The sequence below is a fragment of the Drosophila montana genome, unplaced genomic scaffold, assembly GCF_035044405.1.
Source record: "Drosophila montana isolate Dmon_TW-CO22-7 unplaced genomic scaffold, ASM3504440v1 contig_310_1, whole genome shotgun sequence".
NCBI classification, from domain to species: Eukaryota; Metazoa; Arthropoda; class Insecta; order Diptera; family Drosophilidae; genus Drosophila; species Drosophila montana.
The window spans coordinates 12,940-32,963 of NW_026997987.1; the positions used below are offsets into that span (position 1 = coordinate 12,940).

At 42.7% G+C, this 20,024-nt stretch overlaps 1 protein-coding gene and 2 long non-coding RNA genes across 8 annotated transcripts; 2 read left to right on the plus strand and 1 right to left on the minus strand.

Moving 5' to 3' along the window:
• Nucleotides 1–27: 27 nt before the first annotated feature.
• LOC135430930 (uncharacterized) lies at nt 28–15,254 on the minus strand. Of its 3 annotated transcripts, none has more exons than XR_010436699.1 (6): nt 15,080–15,254; nt 1,964–2,331; nt 1,732–1,898; nt 948–1,673; nt 696–847; nt 28–621 (listed from the first exon to the last, which is right to left on the minus strand). It is a non-coding gene; the product is annotated as an uncharacterized LOC135430930 (long non-coding RNA). The 3 variants fall into 3 exon arrangements; XR_010436700.1 differs by having other exon boundaries at nt 1,510–1,673; nt 1,749–1,898; nt 15,080–15,248; XR_010436698.1 differs by having other exon boundaries at nt 1,510–1,673; nt 15,080–15,242.
• LOC135430934 (uncharacterized) lies at nt 2,573–4,380 on the plus strand. 2 transcript variants are annotated; one of them, XR_010436703.1, is made up of 4 exons: nt 2,573–2,771; nt 2,843–2,895; nt 2,953–3,057; nt 3,333–4,380. It is a non-coding gene; the product is annotated as an uncharacterized LOC135430934 (long non-coding RNA). The 2 variants fall into 2 exon arrangements; XR_010436702.1 differs by having other exon boundaries at nt 2,581–2,771; nt 2,990–3,057.
• Nucleotides 14,067–19,835, plus strand: shams (glucoside xylosyltransferase 1 shams). Of its 3 annotated transcripts, none has more exons than XM_064685769.1 (4): nt 14,067–14,206; nt 14,263–14,384; nt 18,744–19,006; nt 19,150–19,835. In XM_064685769.1, the coding sequence occupies exons 2-4, from the start codon at nt 14,324–14,326 to the stop codon at nt 19,807–19,809; spliced, it is 984 nt and encodes a 327-aa protein (XP_064541839.1). In that variant the 5' UTR covers nt 14,067–14,206; nt 14,263–14,323; the 3' UTR covers nt 19,810–19,835. The 3 variants fall into 3 exon arrangements, with proteins under 3 accessions (XP_064541839.1, XP_064541840.1, XP_064541838.1); XM_064685770.1 differs by having other exon boundaries at nt 14,093–14,206; nt 14,289–14,384; XM_064685768.1 differs by lacking the exon at nt 14,067–14,206 and having other exon boundaries at nt 14,289–14,384; nt 18,718–19,006.
• The last annotated feature ends 189 nt before the right edge of the window (nt 19,836–20,024 follow it).

Here is a 20,024-nt window from a genome sequence, read left to right on the forward strand (position 1 = left end):
TCTAGAAAAGTTTTCTAACCGGCCAACTAAATTTAACAATGAATATTTTTATTTTGCTGTTTAATAAGTAGACATGAATTTAAGCAATGTGAGAAAATATACAAAAATTAAAAAAACTTAAAACTTATATGCGACACGGGACGAACAAACGGCCCAGGATTCCGGCAACAAATGGACCACCTCTCGGACCAGAGAGGCCAACAGAGTCACACCCAGGCCAGGTTTCGACTCAGCGGCGCACATCAGCCATACCCTCGGCGCACGTGTCACCGACGCTACCCAGAAGGACTGTCTAAGAAGCGACCACGGGAGGGACCACGCCCACATCATCCGAGTGAGTCATGTCGTCCTTCCTCGCCATGAGTAGCAGGCCGCCGATGTAGATTCATGCTCGAGACCCCTGACGAAGAAAAGATTTTGTTGCCATCATTAGAATTATTTCTTTTGTTTAAATATACACCTGCATAAAAAAATAAAAAGGGAAAATAATTATTTTATTATTGTTATTTGTGCACGAGCGAAATAAAATAAATCGCATGAGCATGGGAAGTTTTTCTTGTCGTGGTTGATTGTGCGCAGAAAGGGGAGAACCCAACGGCGATGGTCATTGCCAGGGAAACCCTATAAGAAAGAAACGTAGTGATAGGCGATTGAATTCAAATAAATTTACATATACAAGAATTGTACCAACATACCAATTTATTTTCAACGTGGTAATAAATATATACGTGTATGAATGTCTGAAATGTGTGGAAAGTGCTCAATTAAGATAATTTGTTCTCCAACGTTGTACCCATCGGCGGTTGGCATTAGCTTTCGGTGACGTCCTTTCTTTGCTGGTGTTATGCTATAAATGAGATAAGAGATAATGAAGTCTGAAATTAGGACCAATTGTTAATAATTTTAAGGAAATGCAACCAATTATATGCAAACACTGAAGAACTGACTTGATTTATAGCTTTGGAGTGGTAGCGGGGAGGTGGTGATGGTTATAAAACGAAATATACTAATATATATACTATTCTAGAAGCAACATATCAAGTTTGGTAACTCTAGCTCTTATTATTTACCCAATTTGCCCAAAAAACAGTATTTTGATATCGATTTTTATTGATTACTTGGAAACGGGGCAAGTTATCGAATATCGGAAACAAACTCGTAGGTACTACGAGGACCTACAGCTAAAATTCAATTCTCTAGCTCTTATAGGTTCTGAGATCCTTGCGTTCATACATACGGACAGACGGAAGGACAGACAGACGGACAGGGCTAGATCTACTCGGCTATCGATGCTGATCAAGAATATATATACTTTATGGGGTCGGAAATGTTTCCTTCTGCCTGTTTCATACATTTGCACAAAGACATTATACCCTTTTTACCCATTTTCAATGAGTTCAGGGTATAACAAAAATATCAACGCAGATACTGAGAAAAGTCTCCCTTGGCTTTAGGATCCACACCAACGATATAGATTCGAGTCTGCGCCGCACCTGTCACCCAGCATACCCCAAGAATGGCCAGAAGAGCGACGGAGGTGGATCTTGCCATGGTGTGCATTAACATTGGGAGTTTTCTTGTCGCGGTTGATGGCAGTATGATATGTTCTCATATTGGTGAAGCGTTCGAGACCGTCCATCGTAGCCTGGTGGCAGCCGCCATGACAAAATAACCTGTTATGAAATGTGATATATTAGGGTAGGTTTTGGTTAGAGTTTGTTTAAAGTTTACTATTTGTTTTGTCTCACTCTGTGTTTACGTTTAGTGTGTGCGGGCCGTAGTAATATGAGCTTCGGACACAGGTATCCCAGGACGATATAGATTGCCAGTCAGAGGAGTCCACGCACACAAAAAATGTGGTGTTTGACTCATGAACTTAAGTGCAAACAAACATATAGCTGGAATTAAAGTGTATAAATTACATACGATACTTCCAAACACACACACGCTCACACAGTTTTACATTTAACGGAAACAACAAAACCAAGGTGACCAAATCCCACGCCGAGGGACGCCAGCCAGGCCCACCCAAAAATATTCCCGGGGCCAGAGATCTTTCGCGCGGCCAGGCCTACGGCACAACAAGCAAGACGTAGCAGCGAGTCACAAAAGGCGGGGCTCCAACAGAGAAGAAGTAGTACCGAGTGAGTCCGTTCCGACTAGCATCCTCCGTGTCCCAGACATATGGGGATAAAAATAAGATAGAAAAGTCATAAATATATGCTTGGCATTAGTTTTTTTTTCTGGCATAATTTTACTTTCACCTTAAAGAGATATGGTTTGTGCGCAGAAAGGGGAGAACCCAACGGCGATGGCCATTGCCAGGGAAACCTGAAAAGAAAAAAAAAACAAACAAATATGTATTTTTGATTCCACACCATCCATACACATATATGTTGGTAAACAAAAAAAAACATATATTTTCATCGGCCTTAGCGCCCTAGGGGGCTCTTTAGGTAGGCTAAGTGTATTTGGGCGCTGGAATTCAAATTATTTTTTATATATTAGAATTTTACAAACATACAATTTTTTTTTCAGCGTGGCAATACATGCGTATATACGAGCATGGATGTGTGGAGAGATAAGGGCTCAATTAAGATTTAAGATCGGGTCCCGGTTCCGGATCCAGCGTACCCGCCCTACCATGAGACGATCACCTTTACTCGTCTCGCTCGTTTTGGCCACTAGATGGCCTGCATCAGCCCGTGTCGGCTGTTATTCCCCCTCTCCCCATCAAGTTAAACTTAGCCGGACAATTCTCTTTTCAATATGTGCGTATAATTGGTTGCATTCCTTATGATTGTTAACAATTAATGTTTCTTATCTCTTTCTAACTAATAAGGTGTCTCCATTCAGATAATTTCGTTATCATGCGTGTGAACATTTGTTCACCAGGTGCGTATTATTGGTTGCATGTGTATTAATTTCTAAAATTGCATTTATCTTACAAAGTGCGTTTTATTTACTTTAACAACATTAAATGGAACAGGCGACGAAAAACTACAAAGTTATTGCCAGTCAACAAAAAAAAAAAAGAAGGAAAGATATAAATACCAGGTAATTATTGCACCAATGGGGGAGCAAGTGCCCTCTGAAATAAATACGTGTATATATATGTGCCACAAAGAAAGTAGTTGAATGTGTGTCAAAAACGCTTATTATACCATGCTTGCCTAAAGAGCTCTCTGGGTAGGGGCGGTAAGGGCCACCATAATGGATATTCTGCACATATGGTGCATGACATATATAAATATATATACATATAAACGGGTATCGCTCGTGCACAAATAACAAAAATCTAATTATTTTCCTCTTTTATTTTTTGTATACAGGTATATCTTTATATAAAAGAAATAATTCTAATGATGGCAGACTGGCAAGAATACCAAAAGCCTCGCAGACAGACACACCGGCACACAGACAAACAGACAGAAAGGCAGACCAATAGACCCGCAGACAGTCAGATGCACGGGAAGACAGAGAGAGGCAGACAGACAGGTAGACAGACACGCAGACCCACAGACTCGCAGACATACAGACACACAGGAAGAGAGCGAGAGAGAGAGAGATTCACAGACAGGCAGGCAGACAGATAGGCAGGAATACCTACAGCCTTGCAAACAGACATACCGGCAGAGACAGACAGGTAGACTAACAGACAGACAGATACGTGGACGGAGAGACAGGCAGACAGACAGACAGTTACACAGACAGACAGACAGAAAGGTAGACAGATTGACAGATAAGCAAACGGTCACACAAACCCATAGACTCGCAGACATACAGACCCACAGGAAGAGAGAGAGATACACAGATAGTCAGGCAAACAGAAAGACAGGAATACCTACCTCCTCGATGACAGACACACCGGCAGAGACAGACAGGTAGACTTACAGACAGACAGATATATTGACAGAAAGACTGGCAGACAGACAGACAGGTACACAGACAGACAGGTACACCGACAGACAGGTAGGCACACAGACCGGCAGACAGACAGACCGGCAGACAGACTGACAGATAGGAATATAGGCAAACGGCCACACAGACCCACAGACTCGCATACATACAGATACACTGAAAGAGAGAGATACACAGACAGTAAGGCTACAGATAGGCAGACACAGCGGAAAAGACAGCAGGCTGATATACAGACAGGCAGAGCAGACAGATAGAGTTACAGACAGACAGATATGTCGACAGAGAGACAGGCAGACGGGCAGACAGACAGACAGGTACACAGATATACAGACAGAAAGGCAGAATGACAGACCGGCAGACAGACTGACAGATAGGAAGGTAGGCAGACGGTCACACAGACCCACAGACTCGCAGACGTACAGGCGCACAGGAAGAGAGAGAGAGATACACAGACAGTCAGGCAGACAGATAGACAGAAGCACCGGCAGAGACAGACAGGCTGATATACCAACAGACGGGCAGACAGGGACACAGATAGACAGACAGAAAGGCAGATAGACAGATCGGCAGACAGACTGACAGATAGGAATATAGGCAAACGGCCACACAGACCCACAGACTCGCATACATACAGATACACTGAAAGAGAAAGATACACAGACAGTAAGGCTACAGATAGGCAGACACAGCGGAAAAGACAGCAGGCTGATATACAGACAGGCAGAGCAGACAGATAGAGTTACAGGCAGACAGATATGTCGACAGAGAGACAGGCAGACGGGCAGACAGACAGACAGGTACACAGATATACAGACAGAAAGGCAGAATGACAGACCGGCAGACAGACTGACAGATAGGAAGGTAGGCAGACGGTCACACAGACCCACAGACTCGCAGACATACAGGCGCACAGGAAGAGAGAGAGAGATACACAGACAGTCAGGCAGACAGATAGACAGAAGCACCGGCAGAGACAGACAGGCTGATATACCAACAGACGGGCAGACAGGGACACAGATAGACAGACAGAAAGGCAGACCAATAGACTCACAGACAGTCCGACGCACGGACAGAGAGAGAGACATACACAGACAGTCAGGCAGAAAGATAGAAAGACGCACCGGCAAAGACAGACAGGCAGAGACAGACAGGTAGAGTTAGAGTCAGGCAGATATGTCGACAGAGAGACAGGCAGACGGGCAGACAGACAGCCAGGTATACAGATAGACAGACGGAAGGGCAGACGACAGACCGGCAGACAGACTGACAGATATGAAAATATGCAGACGGTCACACAGACCCACATACCCATAGACATACAGGCACACAGGAAGAGAGAGAGATACACAGACAGTCAGCCAGACAGATAGGAAGATAGGCAAACGCACCGGCAGAGCCAGACAGCCTTATATACAGACAGATAGACATGCAGACAGAGAGAGGCAGACGGGCAGACAGACAGATAGGCAAACAGATAGATAGACAGAAAGGCAGACCAATAGACTCGCAGACAGTCAGACGCACGGGCAGAGAGAGAGAGACAGACAGACAGGCAGACCGACCGGCGTACAGAGAAGAAAACAGGCAGACAGACACGCAGACCCACAGACTCGCAGACATAGAGACACACAGAAAGAGTGAGAGAGATACACAGACAGACATGCAGACAGGCAGGAATACTTAAAGCCTCGCAGACAGGCACACCGGCAGAGACAGACAGGTAGACTTACAGACAGACAGATATGTAGACAGAGAGACGGACAGACAGACAGACAGGTACACAGATAGACAGACAGTAAAGCAGACAGAAAGACCGGCAGACAGACTGACAGATAGGCAGACGGTCACACAGACCATCAGACTCAAAGACATACAGAAACACAGAAAGAGAGAGAGAAAGATACACAGACAGGACGGCAGACACACCGGCAGAGACAGACAGGCTGATATACAGACAGCCAAACATGCAGACAAAGAGGCAGGCAGACTGGCAGACAGACGGACAGGCACACAGATAGATAGACAGAGAGGCAGACCAATAGACTCGCAGACAGTCAAACGCCCGAGCAGAGAGAGAGACAGACGGACAGGCAGACCGACCGGCGGACCGATAAGAAAACAGGCAGACAGACACGCAGATCCACAGACTCGCAGACATAGTGACACACAGGAAGAAAGAGAGAGATACACAGATAGGCAGCCAAAAAGATAATCTGGAACACTTACAGCCTCGCAGGCAGACACACCGGCAGACCCTGACAGGCTAATATACAGAAAGACAAACATGCAGACGGAGAGTCAGGCAGACGGGCAGAAATACAGACAGGCACACAGATAGGCAGACAGAAAGGCAGACCAATAGACTCGCAGACAGTTAAACGCACGGGCAGAGAGAGAGAGAGACAGACAGACAGGCAGACCGACCGGCGTACAGATAAGAAAGCAGGCAGACAGACACACAGACTCGCAGATATAGAGACACACAGGAAGAGAGAGACAGAGAGATACACAGACAGGCAGGCAGACAGATAGACAGACACACCGGCAGAGACAGACAGGCTGATATACAGACATGCAGACAGAGAGGCAGACAGACAGAAAGGCAGACCAATAGACTCGCAGACAGTAAGACGAACGGGCAGAGAGAGAGAAAGACAGACAGCCAGGCAGACCGACCGATGGAAAGACAGACAGAAAGGAAAACAGGCAGTCAAAAACGCAGACTCACGGACTAGCAGACATACAGAAACACAGGAAGCGAGAGAGAGATGTACACAGACTGGCAGGCAGACAGATTAACAGGAATACCTAAAGCCCCGCAGACAGACACACCGGCGGAGAGAGACAGGCTGATATACAGACAGACAGACATGCAGACAGAGAGACAGGCAGACGGGCAGACAGACAGACAGAAAGGCAGACTAATAGACTCGCAGACAGTCAGACACACAGGCAGAGACAGAGAGATACACAGACAGGCAGACAGGCAGATAGGCAATAATACCTATATCCTCGCTGGCAGACACACCGGCGGAGAAAGACAGGACGACTTACAGACAGACAGATCTGTAGACAGAGAGAGAGGCAGACAGGCAGACAGATAGGAAAACAGTTAGACAGACACGCAGACCCACAGACTCACAGACAAACAGACACACCGGAAGAGAGAGAGAGATACACAGACAGACATGTAGACAGGCAAGAATACCTACAGCGTCGCAGACAGACACACCTGCAAAGACAGACAGGCAGACTTACAGACAGACATATATATAGACAGAAAGACGGGCAGACAGACAGACAGATACACAGATAGACAGATAGACCGGCAAACAGACTGACAGATAGGAAGATAGGCAGACGGTCACACAGACCCACAGACTCGCAGACATACATAGACACAGGAAGAGAGAGACACAGACAGTCAGGCAGAAAGATAGACAGACGCACCGGCAAAGACAGACAGGTATAGTTAGAGACAGGCAGATATGTCGACAGAGAGACAGGCAGACAGGTATACAGATAGACAGACAGAAAGGCAGACGACAGACCGGCCGACAGATAGGAAGATATGCAGACGGTCACACAGACCCACAGACCAGACATACAGGCACACAGGCAGAGTGAGAGAGACACACAGACAGACATGCAGACAGGCAGGAATACCTAAAGCCTCGCAGACACACCAGCAGAGACAGACAGGTAGACTTTCAGACAGACAGACATGTAGACAGAGAGACGGACAGATAGACAGGCAGGTACACAGATAGACAGACAGCAAGGCAGACAGACAGACCGGCAGACAGACTATCAGATAAAAAGATATGCAGACGGTCACACAAACCCACAGACTCGCATACATACAGATACACTGGAAGACAGTTACAGATATACAGACAGTCAGGCAGAAAGATAGATAGACGCACCGGCAGAGACAGACAGGCAGAGCCAGACAGATAGAGTTACAGACAGACAGATATGTCGACAGCAAGACAGGCTGACAGGCAGACGGGTAGACAGACAGACAGATACACAGATAGACACACAGACCGGCAGACAGACTGACAGATAGGAAGTAATGCAGACGGTCACACACACCCAAAGACTCACAGACAGACAGATAGACAGACGCATTGGCAGAGACAGACAGGCTGATATACAGACAGACAGACATGCAGACAGAGAGATAGGCAGACGGGCAGACAGACGGACCGGCACACAGATAGACAGACAGAAAGGCAGACCAATAGACTCGCAGACAGTAAGATGCACAGGCAGAGAGAGCGAGAGAGAGAGAGACCGACGGACAGACAGACAGATAGGAAATCAGGCAGCCAGACACGCAGACCCACAGACTCAAGATATACAGAAACACAGAAAATGGAAAGATAGAGAAAGAGAGAGAAAGATACACAGACAGGAAGGCAGACACACCGGCAGAGACAGACAGGCTGATATACAGACAGCCAAACATGCAGACAAAGAGGCAAACAGACGGGCAGACAGACAGACAGGCACTCAGATAGACAGACAGAAAGGCAGACCAATAGACTCGCAGACAGTCAGACGCACGGGCAGAGAGAGAGAGACTGACAGACAGGCAGACCGACCGGTGGACAGACAGAAAGAAAGGAAAACAGGCAGTCAGACACGCAGACCCACGGACTCGCAGACATACAGAAACACAGAAAGAGAGAGAGGAAGATACCCAGACTGGCAGGCAGACAGATTGGCAGGAATATCTAAAGCCCCGTAGACAAACACACCGTCAGAGACAGACAGGCTGATATACAGACAGACAGACATACAGACAGAGAGACAGGCAGACAGTAATACAGACAGACAGGCACACAGATAGACAGGCAAAAAATCAGACCTATAGACTCGCAGACAGTCAGACGCACGGGCAGAGAGAGAGGCAGACAGACAAGCAGACCAACCGGTAACCAGACAGACAGATAGGAAGATAGGCAGACGATCACACAAACCCACAGGCTCGCAGACATACAGACACACTCGAAGAGAGAGAGATACTCAGACAGTCAGGCAGACAGATAGACAGGAATACCTACAGCCTCGCAGACAGACTCACCGGCACAGACAGGCAGGTAGATATTCATACAGACAGCCAGACAGGTACACAGAGAGACAGACAGAAAGGTAGACCACTAGACTTGCGGACATTCAGACGCACGGGCAGAGAGGGAGACAGACAGACAGACGTACAGTAGGAAGATAGGCAGACAGACACACAAACCCACAGTCTCGCAGACATACAGACACACTGGAAGAGAGAGAGATACTCAGACAGTCAGGCAGACAGATAGACAGAAATACCTACAGCCTCGCCGACAGACACACCGGTAGAGATAGACAGGCTGATATACAGACAGACAGACATGCAGACAGAGAGACAGGCAGACGGTAAAACAGACAGACAGGCACACAGATAGACAGGCAAAAAATCAGACCTATAGACTCGCAGACAGTCAGACGCACGGGCAGAGTGAGAGGCAGACAGACAGGCAGACCGTCCGGTAACCAGACAGACAGATAGGAAGATAGGTAGACGATCACACAAACCCACAGACTCGCAGACAAACAGACACACAGGAAGAGAGAGAGATACACAGTCAGGCAGATAGATAGACTGGAATACCTACAGCCCCGTAGACAGAAGCACCGGCAGATATAGATAGGCTGATATACAAACAGACAAACATGCAGACAGAGAGACAGGCAGACGGACAGACAGGCACACAGATAGACAGACAGAAAAGCAGATAGACAGATCGGCAGACAGACTGACAGATAGGAAGATAGGCAGGCGGTCACACAGACCCACAGACTCGCAGACGTACAGGTACACAGGAAGAGAGAGAGATTCACAGACAGTCAGGCAGACAGATAGACAGACGCATCGGCAAAGACAGACAGGATGACATACAAATAGACAGAAATGCAGACAGAGAGGCAGGCAGACGGGCAAACAGACAGACAGGCACTCAGATAGACAGACAGAAAGGCAGACCAATAGAGTCACAGACAGTCAAACGCCTGGGCAGAGAGAGACAAACAGACAGGCAGACTGACCGGTGGCCAGACAGACAGAAAGGATAACGAGCAGTCAGACACGTAGACCCACGGACTCGCAGACATACAGAAACACAGGAAGAGAGAGAGAGAGAGATACACAGACTGTCAGGCAGACAGATTGGCATGAATAGCTAAAGCCCCGCAAACAGACACTCCGGCAGAGAGAGACTTATAGACAGACAGATATGTAGACAGAGAGACAGGTACACAGATAGACAGACAGACCGGCAGACAGTCAGACAGATGGGAAGATAGGCTGACGGTCACACAGATTCGCAGACAAACAGCTACACAGGTAGAGAGAGATGTCAGGAAGACAGATAGGCAGGAATACCTGCAGACTCACTGACAGACACACCGGCAGAGACAGACAGGTAGACTACCAGACAGACAGATATATAGTCAGAGAGACAGGCAGACGGGCAGACGGACAGACAGGTACACAGATGGACAGACCGGCAGACAGATAGGCAGACAGTCACATAGACCCACATACTCGCAGACATACAGACACACCGGAAGAGAGACAGACCGGCAGACAGATAGGCAGACGGTCGCACAGACCCATATACTCGCAGACATACAGACACACAGGAAAAGAAAGATATACCCAGACAGTCAGGCAGACAGATAGACAGGAATACCTACAGCATCGCAGACAGACGCACCAGCAGACGCAGACATTCTGATATACAGACAGACAGACATGCAGACAGAGAGACAGGCAGACGGGCAGACAGACAGACAGGCACACAGATGGACACACAGAAAGGCAGACCAATAGACTCGCAGACAGTAAGATGCACGGGCAGAGAGAGAGAGAGACAGACAGACAGGAAGACCGACCGGCGGACAGACAGACAGATATATAGGAAAACAGGCAGACAGACACGCAGACTTACAGACTTGCAGACATACAGAAACATAGAAAGAGAGAGAGAGAGATACACAGACAGGCAGGCAGACACACCGGCAGAGACAGACAGGCTGATATACAGACAGCCAACATTCTGGGTAGCGTCGGTGATACGTGCGCCGAGGGTATGGCTGATGTGCGCCGCTGAGTCGAAACCTGGCCTGGGTGTGACTCTGTTGGCCTCTCTGGTCCGAGAGCTGGTCCCTTCGTTGCCGGAAGCCTGGGCCGTTTCTTTTATTAATTGTCTTATCGTCTTTATTTGTTCGTTCCGTGTCGCATATAAGTTTTAAGTTTTTTTTAATTTTTTATATTGTCTCGCAATGTTTAAATTCATGTCTACTTATTGAACAGCAAAATAAAAATATTCCTTGTTAAATTTAAATTTAAAATACCTCAAAAAATAAAACAAGAAGGCAAACATGAGGCAATCGTTGCACCGATTCAGGAACAGTGTACCCACGCAAATACTTAGAACTGGGTATGTCACGACAATCAGTCGTGCAACAGGTAGGTGATATATATACATATATTAAATCGCTTAGTCCTACCTTGCCCTACCTAAAGAGCACTCTGGGGTCGGTAAGGGGCGATTGAAAGGGGTAATTCAAATTAGGTATATATGTGGGTATTGTTCACACAAGTACTAAATTTTAAACTTTTATATTTTATAAGCGAATATGCATAACCTTTGGGGTTATTCCCTCACTGTTCGCACTCTAAAGTGATGCTTGGCGTAAGTGCATAGGTATATATATATAATTTATAAACAAAAAACTAAATTTAACAACTGCAAAAAATCTGCTCTCTTTCAGGGAGCACAATCAGGAGTCTATGTCTGGTTCTGCCATGACTCGAACGAGGAGGGGCGAAATGGAACAGACTCACGCGGAGGATGTGGGCGTGGTCTCGCCTGTGGTCGATTCTTCACTGTTGGAGCCCGGTCGTTGGTGGCTCGTCCTGCCGTCTTCAGGGTTGCGCTGATGCTTGGCTGACGGGCGTCGCGGATATGGCTGGCGTGCGCCGCTGATATGGCTGGCGTGCGCCGCTGATATGGCTGGCGTGCGCTGCTGAGCCCAACCCTGGCCTTTGGGGTGAACTTCGTGGGCTTCTCTGGTGCGAGAGCTGGTCCCTTCGTTGCCGGAGCCGTTTATTTTGTTAATAGTCTTTTGATTTTTATTTGTTCGTCTCATGTCGCACTTAAGTTTTAAGTTTCTTCTAATTTTGTATAAATTTGAAACAGTGTTTGTTTAGATTGTATTAATAAACGGCAAATAAATAATTTATTGTTAAATTTTAAATTGCGGAACGTTTTTCTAGAAACTTAGTTTTTTATGGGCCGACAGTAAAATTATAACTTTAAGCTCGCTTCGAGCTGACACGCCCGCCGTTGACCGCGGATCAAATCGAACTCCCGGCTGTACATTTGGGCAGCAACATCGGTGCCGAATTTCGGCACACGCATACATATGCGAGGCGGGCACCGTTGCTGTCCATCTGCACATCCGCATTTTTTTGGGTCAACGGCCCAAATGAAGGCCAAGGGCATATCCAAGGTCATGCGATCCACTCTCCTCATAGTCTCTTTTAGGGCGAATCGGGCGGCCAATAGCAATCGCCCCTTTTGGCGCCGTGGATCGCAAGCCTGGCGTTGCCACCCTTCAACAAATTGGGTTCCGCTGTGGACCCAGCTGCACTCCCGATACCTTGGCCATATGACAAAAGAATATAGGCGTGGCCGATAATATCGCACGCAACCAACTAAGCAATCCTTCGATGCTGCCGATAACGTCAAATGCAACAAAATACACAGTAATGTTAATTTTCGACACCGGAAATGGAATTATGATAAAAACTACGTTGACTTTTGTGGAGTGATCAGAACGAAGAACTAGCGAAACATCGTGCATCAGGAAAAACATTGATGTTTGACATAAATTTAAAAACATCGATGCATCGATGTTTCGTCCAGCAATAACAAGCTTTTTTTTTTGTAGGGATGATCAATAGGTTTATTTCTGTGTCACAGTGACAACTGTGACAGTTACAAAAAAAATATTAGCGACAAATACTTTTTTTAGGCGTGCAGTTTATTATGAAAAAAATTATATATATGAACCAAATAATATCTAATTATGTTATGATGTATAATATGAATATTATATTTTTATTATATTATATTAATTTTATATGATATTTTTAGTTAATTTAGTTAGTTAGTTTGTTTGTTAAAGGGACGTATAGTGTAAGTAAAAAATAACAACAGTTAAACATTTGCAGCCAGAACGAAAGGAACAGCCTGAATACTGACTGTTACCACTAACCAAATAACATATAGACCGGACAAACCGTACTTTTGATGGTGACATTCGTTTTTTTTTGCGGCTGGTCCAAACTCGCCTTCGTTTTTGTTCGGGTTCGAGACATGTCCGCATGCTCTCAGAGCAAGAGAGTAAGAATACATATGGCCTGTGTCGTGGAACGGCAACGCTGTCTTTTTACTCGCTCACTCTACAAGAAACTGCTTTGGCTTACTCTCATCCATATGATTTGTGCGATAGAACGGCATCGCTGTTTTTTATCTCGCTCTCACTACAGGAAACTGCTTTGGCTTGTTATTTGGTTAGTGCTGGCACAGTACTCAGCTCTTCGAAGAGTACGAAAGGAACAACCTGAGTACAGGCCAGTGACACAGTACTCAGCTCTTCGAAGAATACGAAAGGAATAGCCTGAGTACAGATCTGTTATAAAGACTTTAACTATACAACAAGTATAATAATAGGCAGCAATACAAATTAAAAACTGTGCAAGTTTTTGAAATGTATAAAATATGCTGAAAAGTATATCTTCGTGTGAAGTGTATATAAATTTCGCCATCAACATTGATCCACTCATTTGTCATATCGTCCTAGTAATCTCTTAGTGTAATTTTCGGTGTCAATCTTTTGAGTAAACAGCGACCGAAGAGTAGACCCTTGCTTTACTATCCGTGCATGTCATAGGATGATTCTTTGTTGCTGTTACTTTTGTAAGGTGTAACAGCAGTAACTAGTTACTTTTAAGTACTAGTAACTTTTAACGAGTTGAGTAAATATCCCTAGTTCTTCGTAGTATTCGATTTCCAGGACTTACTAAAGATTGGTATTTATATGGCTAACCAATGTTGGTTTGCTTATGTGTAGCCGGGGAAATAAATTAATTTTCAAAATATATTAGTGCTAAAGAAATACATATGTATGTACGTACATATGTATTTACTTTTTAGAAAACAAAATGGTATATGAAAATCATATGATATTTTAACCAGCTTACCTAACTATAGCATATTTTAGCGCCATTTCCAAATGTTTTTTCTTAGTATTATGGCACTCACTATGATTTTCTACATATTAAATGAACGTCCACATTGGGACTATAAACGATCATTTAAATCCGACACTGGACACAACGAAATGTAAGTATTTTTGTATACGTACAGATATATGAACATACATTCGTATGTATGGACGTATGAATATAGAAGATAAACCCATTTTTATACATATTTATGGTAGAAATATCTATTAATTTAAAAGTTATTGCCCTTAGGAACCGTTTTTTTCGGCAATAAATGCTGCTGAATGTATAAATACCGTTCCAAGTAAGAGAATAAGGCACAGACACGCTGTTTTTTTTTATTTTGGCGCATCCGTCTAGCTATAACCTTATCCAAAGCTAATCCCATTTTCACTCTTGTTTAGTTAATTCGGGCTTCTTTGTCAGAGCAAGAGTCACCAAATTGAATTTCTCAAATATTCAATTTCAAAATCATATAACAAGCGGAAGATATTAAAGAAAACATGTGGTGTATGTGAGCTAACACAACTGGCGTAATTCGTTCTTAGTCTCTAGTCTGGAGGGTAGCTGGACAGTAGCTAATTCGAGGCGAAAGGATAATTGGGAGTTTATTTGTACCATGCTATACACCTTTTAGAAGCTCTTAAATTTAGTATGACAATTCCTTGATTGTGGTTGGACAGAAATGGGATTGGACTCAATATATACCCAGAGGACGCTGAGCAAGCAGTGTCTTGGGCATAGAGTACGACGGTAAGATACTATGGTTGCATCCTGTGGGGTAAAGGACATGTCAGGCAAATGTAGACTTACTATGTGACCAACGACAATATATATGTATATTAAGATGAGTAACGCCCATCCATTGTTGATGACGCAAAACGTCAAGCCTGACTTTTCGCTCTACAAACGATAAACCAGCAGACTGCATTTGATTCTCAAAAAGCAACACGAACTTGAACTTGAAAAGTGCATGCTGGGGAGGAAATTTCTTGTGTTATCCAATGGAATGCAAGCACCTATGTTTTTATCTGTAAGTTATGCATTTTTGAGTACATCAAAATATGTATGTATATATTGAAATTTGTTTCAATGAATCGAACACATAATTAAACCCTGAACCCATTTAAAATAGGTAAGAAGAGTATAAAGTATTTGTGCAAATGTATGTAACAGTACTAACCATACAATGCATAGACATGTCAAACAGCAGAATAATCGAATCACGATAAATCGCAACGAGTGAACCTCATGGGTGCCTGCGACCATTTTGTTATGCCCAGAGAGAGTACTATTGCTGAGAGTGGCAGCCGATCGCCGGCCTCTAAAGGCGAACAATCAGTATGAAGCCGCATCTCGCTCAGCGCGCAACGTCGCTACGGCTGATGCTTTTTCTTAATATATGTATGTTAGTTTTTAATCCTTACAGCCCAAACACATATGTGTGTATGCATGTGCAGAGTATGCCTCGCTCTCACTTTGCTTCTCTTTCTCCCTGTTTGTGCTTGTCGCCCAAATTTTACGCACCCATTGAAGAAAATATCTCAGTCTCACGACAAACCCTTTATCGGCTAATTCTCACACATGTGTGTGTGTGTAGAGCTCGAAATTCAGAAATCACAAAAACTTCATATCTTGCCAAATTCGCATCGGGCAGGAAGGCAATGTACAGGCACACAAACGCATAAATGCTTCCATCCATATAGAAGAGTGTGTAAGTGTGCGTGCTTAGCCGGCCCAAAGAGTTATTATGCACACATGCCAACGTTCAGGTAGCCTTACCAACAACAAGCATGAAAAATAATAATTTTGCACATGAACAGGCCAAACCCTTTTATAATATGACACAAGTAGCGAGTCGCAAAAATTGAACATGTTCAATTTTTGGTCTCTTAGATTTCTTCGAAAAGCCGGCGATGAATTACCCTTTCCGAAATATGACTTAGTTTGCTTTTTTATTTTAAGCAAAATAGGTCCCCACAGTAAACAAAGATATTTGAATATAAAATATAAATATTTCATTTAGGTCATTAGTTTTTATTAAATAACTAGTAAGAGGTTATAGTCGGGAGCTCCCGACTAGCGGATACCCTGAACTCTCTTATTCTAACACCAAATGCAGATCGCGCTCGTTTGCTTTAGTAGTAACAATGATAAATTTAAAAAACAAAGTTCCCTTGACATGGTTCGAACTCGTAGCTGACCGCGTTACTTGCTGCCGACTCTACTCAACAGCCAGCCAAAAAAAAATGAAAACAGTTTCCTCCGTAGGGTTCGATCTCGTAACTGATTACGCTACTTTCCGCCGCCTCTACTCAACAGGCACACCAATAATTAAATCTTAATGAGCAGAAAACTAATTAAAATAGCAGCTTAGAAAACAATACAATCGCAATTGCAATGCTGTTGATAGAATTCAAAGCAGACGCGCATAAATGTGTGTGTACATGTATACAGAAATTCTTGGAGTGAGCGCTAGCTGCCGCAAACGAGGCACAAATGCATGTTTACATTTAAGTTTTGTTGTTTTGGCTAGCTCATAATTGCATCAATGCTTGGCTACGTTGCAACTGTTTCAACGGACTCATATTAACGGCCGGTGTCAACGGCCTCTTATTAACCGATCTGTATTAATTTGCTTATGTTAAGAAAATAAGTTTCTTCGGCAGCAAAAGCCACTGCAGTGCAACAAATAACAAACAAAATTGCAGTGAATAAATACATCTATAATAACATCGGAATCTTCAAATAGAAAACCTTATATCATAGAGAGTATTTTGTTAACTTTTGTTTAACTTATTTAAAATTACTTTAAAATAATATATTTTTATTTATTAACCAAATGGGCAGCCAAAACACATTTTCTTTTTTGTTTCTTAACCGATCTTGATGAAGTTTTCAGCAGTAGATCTTATTGTACTTTAAAATATTCATGTATTCTCAAAATGACAATTGCATTTAAATTGTTGTTTATATTGGTGTGCAAGGATCTCAGAACTTATAAGAGCTAGAGACTTGAAATTGAAATGGAATGTAGGTCCTCCTAGTGCATGCGCAGTACGAGTTTATTTCCGATAATCGATCTCTCTCTCTCCGTTTCCAAGTAATCAATATAAACCGATATTGAAATCTTGGGTTGTAAGAAAATCTCATAATTAAAAAAGCTTGAGATACCAAATGTTAAAAGTAGATTATTGAATGGTAAATATCGACTACACAACATAGCTATAAATCAAATAAATAATTCAATTGGAACTACCCACCTATTGAGACCACCGTTTTTATGCAATTTTTTGAGAATATACGAATGTTCTATAGCATAATAAGATATACTGTTAGAAATTTCGTCAAGATCGGTTAAGAAACACAAAAGTTATTAAAGAAAACGCGTGGTTATATAGATATAAATATATATATTGGCAGCCCACGTGTTAGCGGCAGCTAGCGCAAAGCGCAAGAATTTCTGTATACATGTATACACATACATTCACGCGCGTCTTTATTGAATTATATGATTGCAATTGCGATTCTATTGCTTTCTGTGCTGCGTGTATGTGCTGCTATTTTAATTTTTCTTCATAAGAGCTAGAGACTTAAAATTTTAGCTGTAGGTCCTCCTAGTCCCCGCGCAGATCGAGTTTGTTTGCCATTTTCGATAACATGCCCCGTTTGCACGTAATCGATAAAAATCGATATCGAAATCCTGTTTTTTGAGCAATTTCGGTAAATAATATGAGCTAGAGTCACCAAACTTGACATGTAGCTTCAAGAATAGTATATACTTATATATCAAGTATCTTTCATTTTATACCTATCGCCTGTTGGAAGAAGAGTGTTCAGGGTATCCCCTAGTCGAGAGCTCCCGACTAGAACCTCTTACTTGTTTTGAGTTTGAATTCTATCGAGGGAACTAATTTTTTTTTTAAAATAAAAATTTTTTTTTGGAATAAAAATGATAAAAATAAAGTAGCTTATTTGATTTTTGTTTAGCAGCTGGATAACTTTTCTGTTAGACCAGGAATCAAGAACTTATCTGTGGCTTCGCCATTGGTTTGTAATTAAGTCTTTGGTTTTGTGTTTACATTTTGGATTTCGAGGCACAAATGCATGTTTACATTTAAGTTTTGTTGTTTTGGCTAGCTCATAATTGCATCCGTTGACACCGGACTCATATTAACGGCCGGTGTCAACGGCCTCTTATTAATCGATCTGTATTAATTTGCTTATGTTAAGAAAATTAGTTTCTTCGGCAGCAAAAGCCACTGCAGTGAATAGCAACAAATAACAAACAAAATTGCAGTGAATAAATACATCTATAATAACATCGGAATCTTCAAATAGAAAACCTTATATCATAGAGAGTATTTTGTTAACTTTTGTTTAACTTATTTAAAATTACTTTAAAATAATATATTTTTATTTATTAACCAAATTTGTATACAATTTCATAGGCGTCACACCTTTCATATTGTTGCAGTCGCCTGTGGCCAGCGAGCCCAAGAGACTTTAGTTATGATAAAGTCGGCTATCCTTTTTAATTATTACCACGAATGCCTAAAGTTTTTAGTATTTACGGAAGATCCATTAACTGAAATAATAAGAGAGAAGCTGACGGACTGGCGGGATACACTCCCCCAACCCTTTGAATTTGAGCTTCTGCCATTAAAATTTCCAAACCAAAGTGAGATGGAGTGGAAATCCCTTTTTAAGCCATGTGCCGCACAACGCCTTTTTTTGCCGGTAAGAACTTGTTGCAGGAAGATAAATATTGTTTTGCTTAAGCAATTTAAGTAATGTTTTTATTTTATGCAATAAGGTTCTAAAATGTTATATATTTTTTAGAAAACTATGAAGATAATTTCTATATTTTAATTTATTTCAAGTCCCTATTGACGGAGGTCGACTCGTTGTTATACGTTGATACAGATATTTTATTTTTATCTCCGATAACGGACATTTGGAAATTTTTTGACAAATTTAATGAAAGTCAAATCGCTGCTCTAGCACCTGAGCACGAAAATGGAAATGTTGGATGGTATAACCGTTTTGCACGACATCCTTTTTATGGTCAACTTGGAGTAAACTCTGGAGTCATGCTGATGAACCTCACACGCATGCGAAACTTCAATTGGGAACAACATGTATTTCCTATTTATAAAGAATATAAGTTACGCATAACATGGGGTGACCAAGATATTATAAATATACTTTTTTATTATCATCCCGACAAACTACATATCATTCCATGTGAATACAACTATCGCCCAGATCACTGCATGTATATGAGTATTTGTAATACTTCTTATTCAGGAATAAAATTAATACACGGTAATAGGGGTTACTTCCATTCCAACAAGCAACCATTATTTAAAATAATTTATGATGCTATTGAAAGTTTTCAATTTAGTTCTAGTGTATACACCGATTTTTTGCTGCCGCTTCGTTCAGCATTAAGGTCCCAATCTGTTAATGAATCGAGTTGTGGAAAAATTGCTGGTGATATTCTCTTAGTAGCGAATATTCTATTCGGCGCTAATTATTAAATAAAAAGTATTAACAATTTTTAGTACTCGCTTGCCTTATAGTCGATAGTGAAAATTCCAGCGAAATTAAAAGACTTTAAAATGGGATGTTTTAGAAAATGTATTGCTTCGCATTATCCATCCCCATTTACTTATTACAGGTTTTTCATTTCATATTTTAACTGAATAATATGAAAATTGTTGCATTTCCTTATCAACTTTATCCAAGGTATTTC

What these genes read in the sequence shown, in the direction of transcription:
- shams (XM_064685768.1), top strand. Translation starts at nt 14,293, where the DNA reads ATGGCACTCACTATGATTTTCTACATATTAAATGAACGTCCACATTGG. An exon ending in GACACTGGACACAACGAAAT is followed by an intron (nt 14,385 to 18,717) that starts GTAAGTATTTTT and finishes ACAATTTCATAG; the next exon opens with GCGTCACACCTTTCATATTG. An exon ending in CACAACGCCTTTTTTTGCCG is followed by an intron (nt 19,007 to 19,149) that starts GTAAGAACTTGT and finishes ATTTATTTCAAG; the next exon opens with TCCCTATTGACGGAGGTCGA.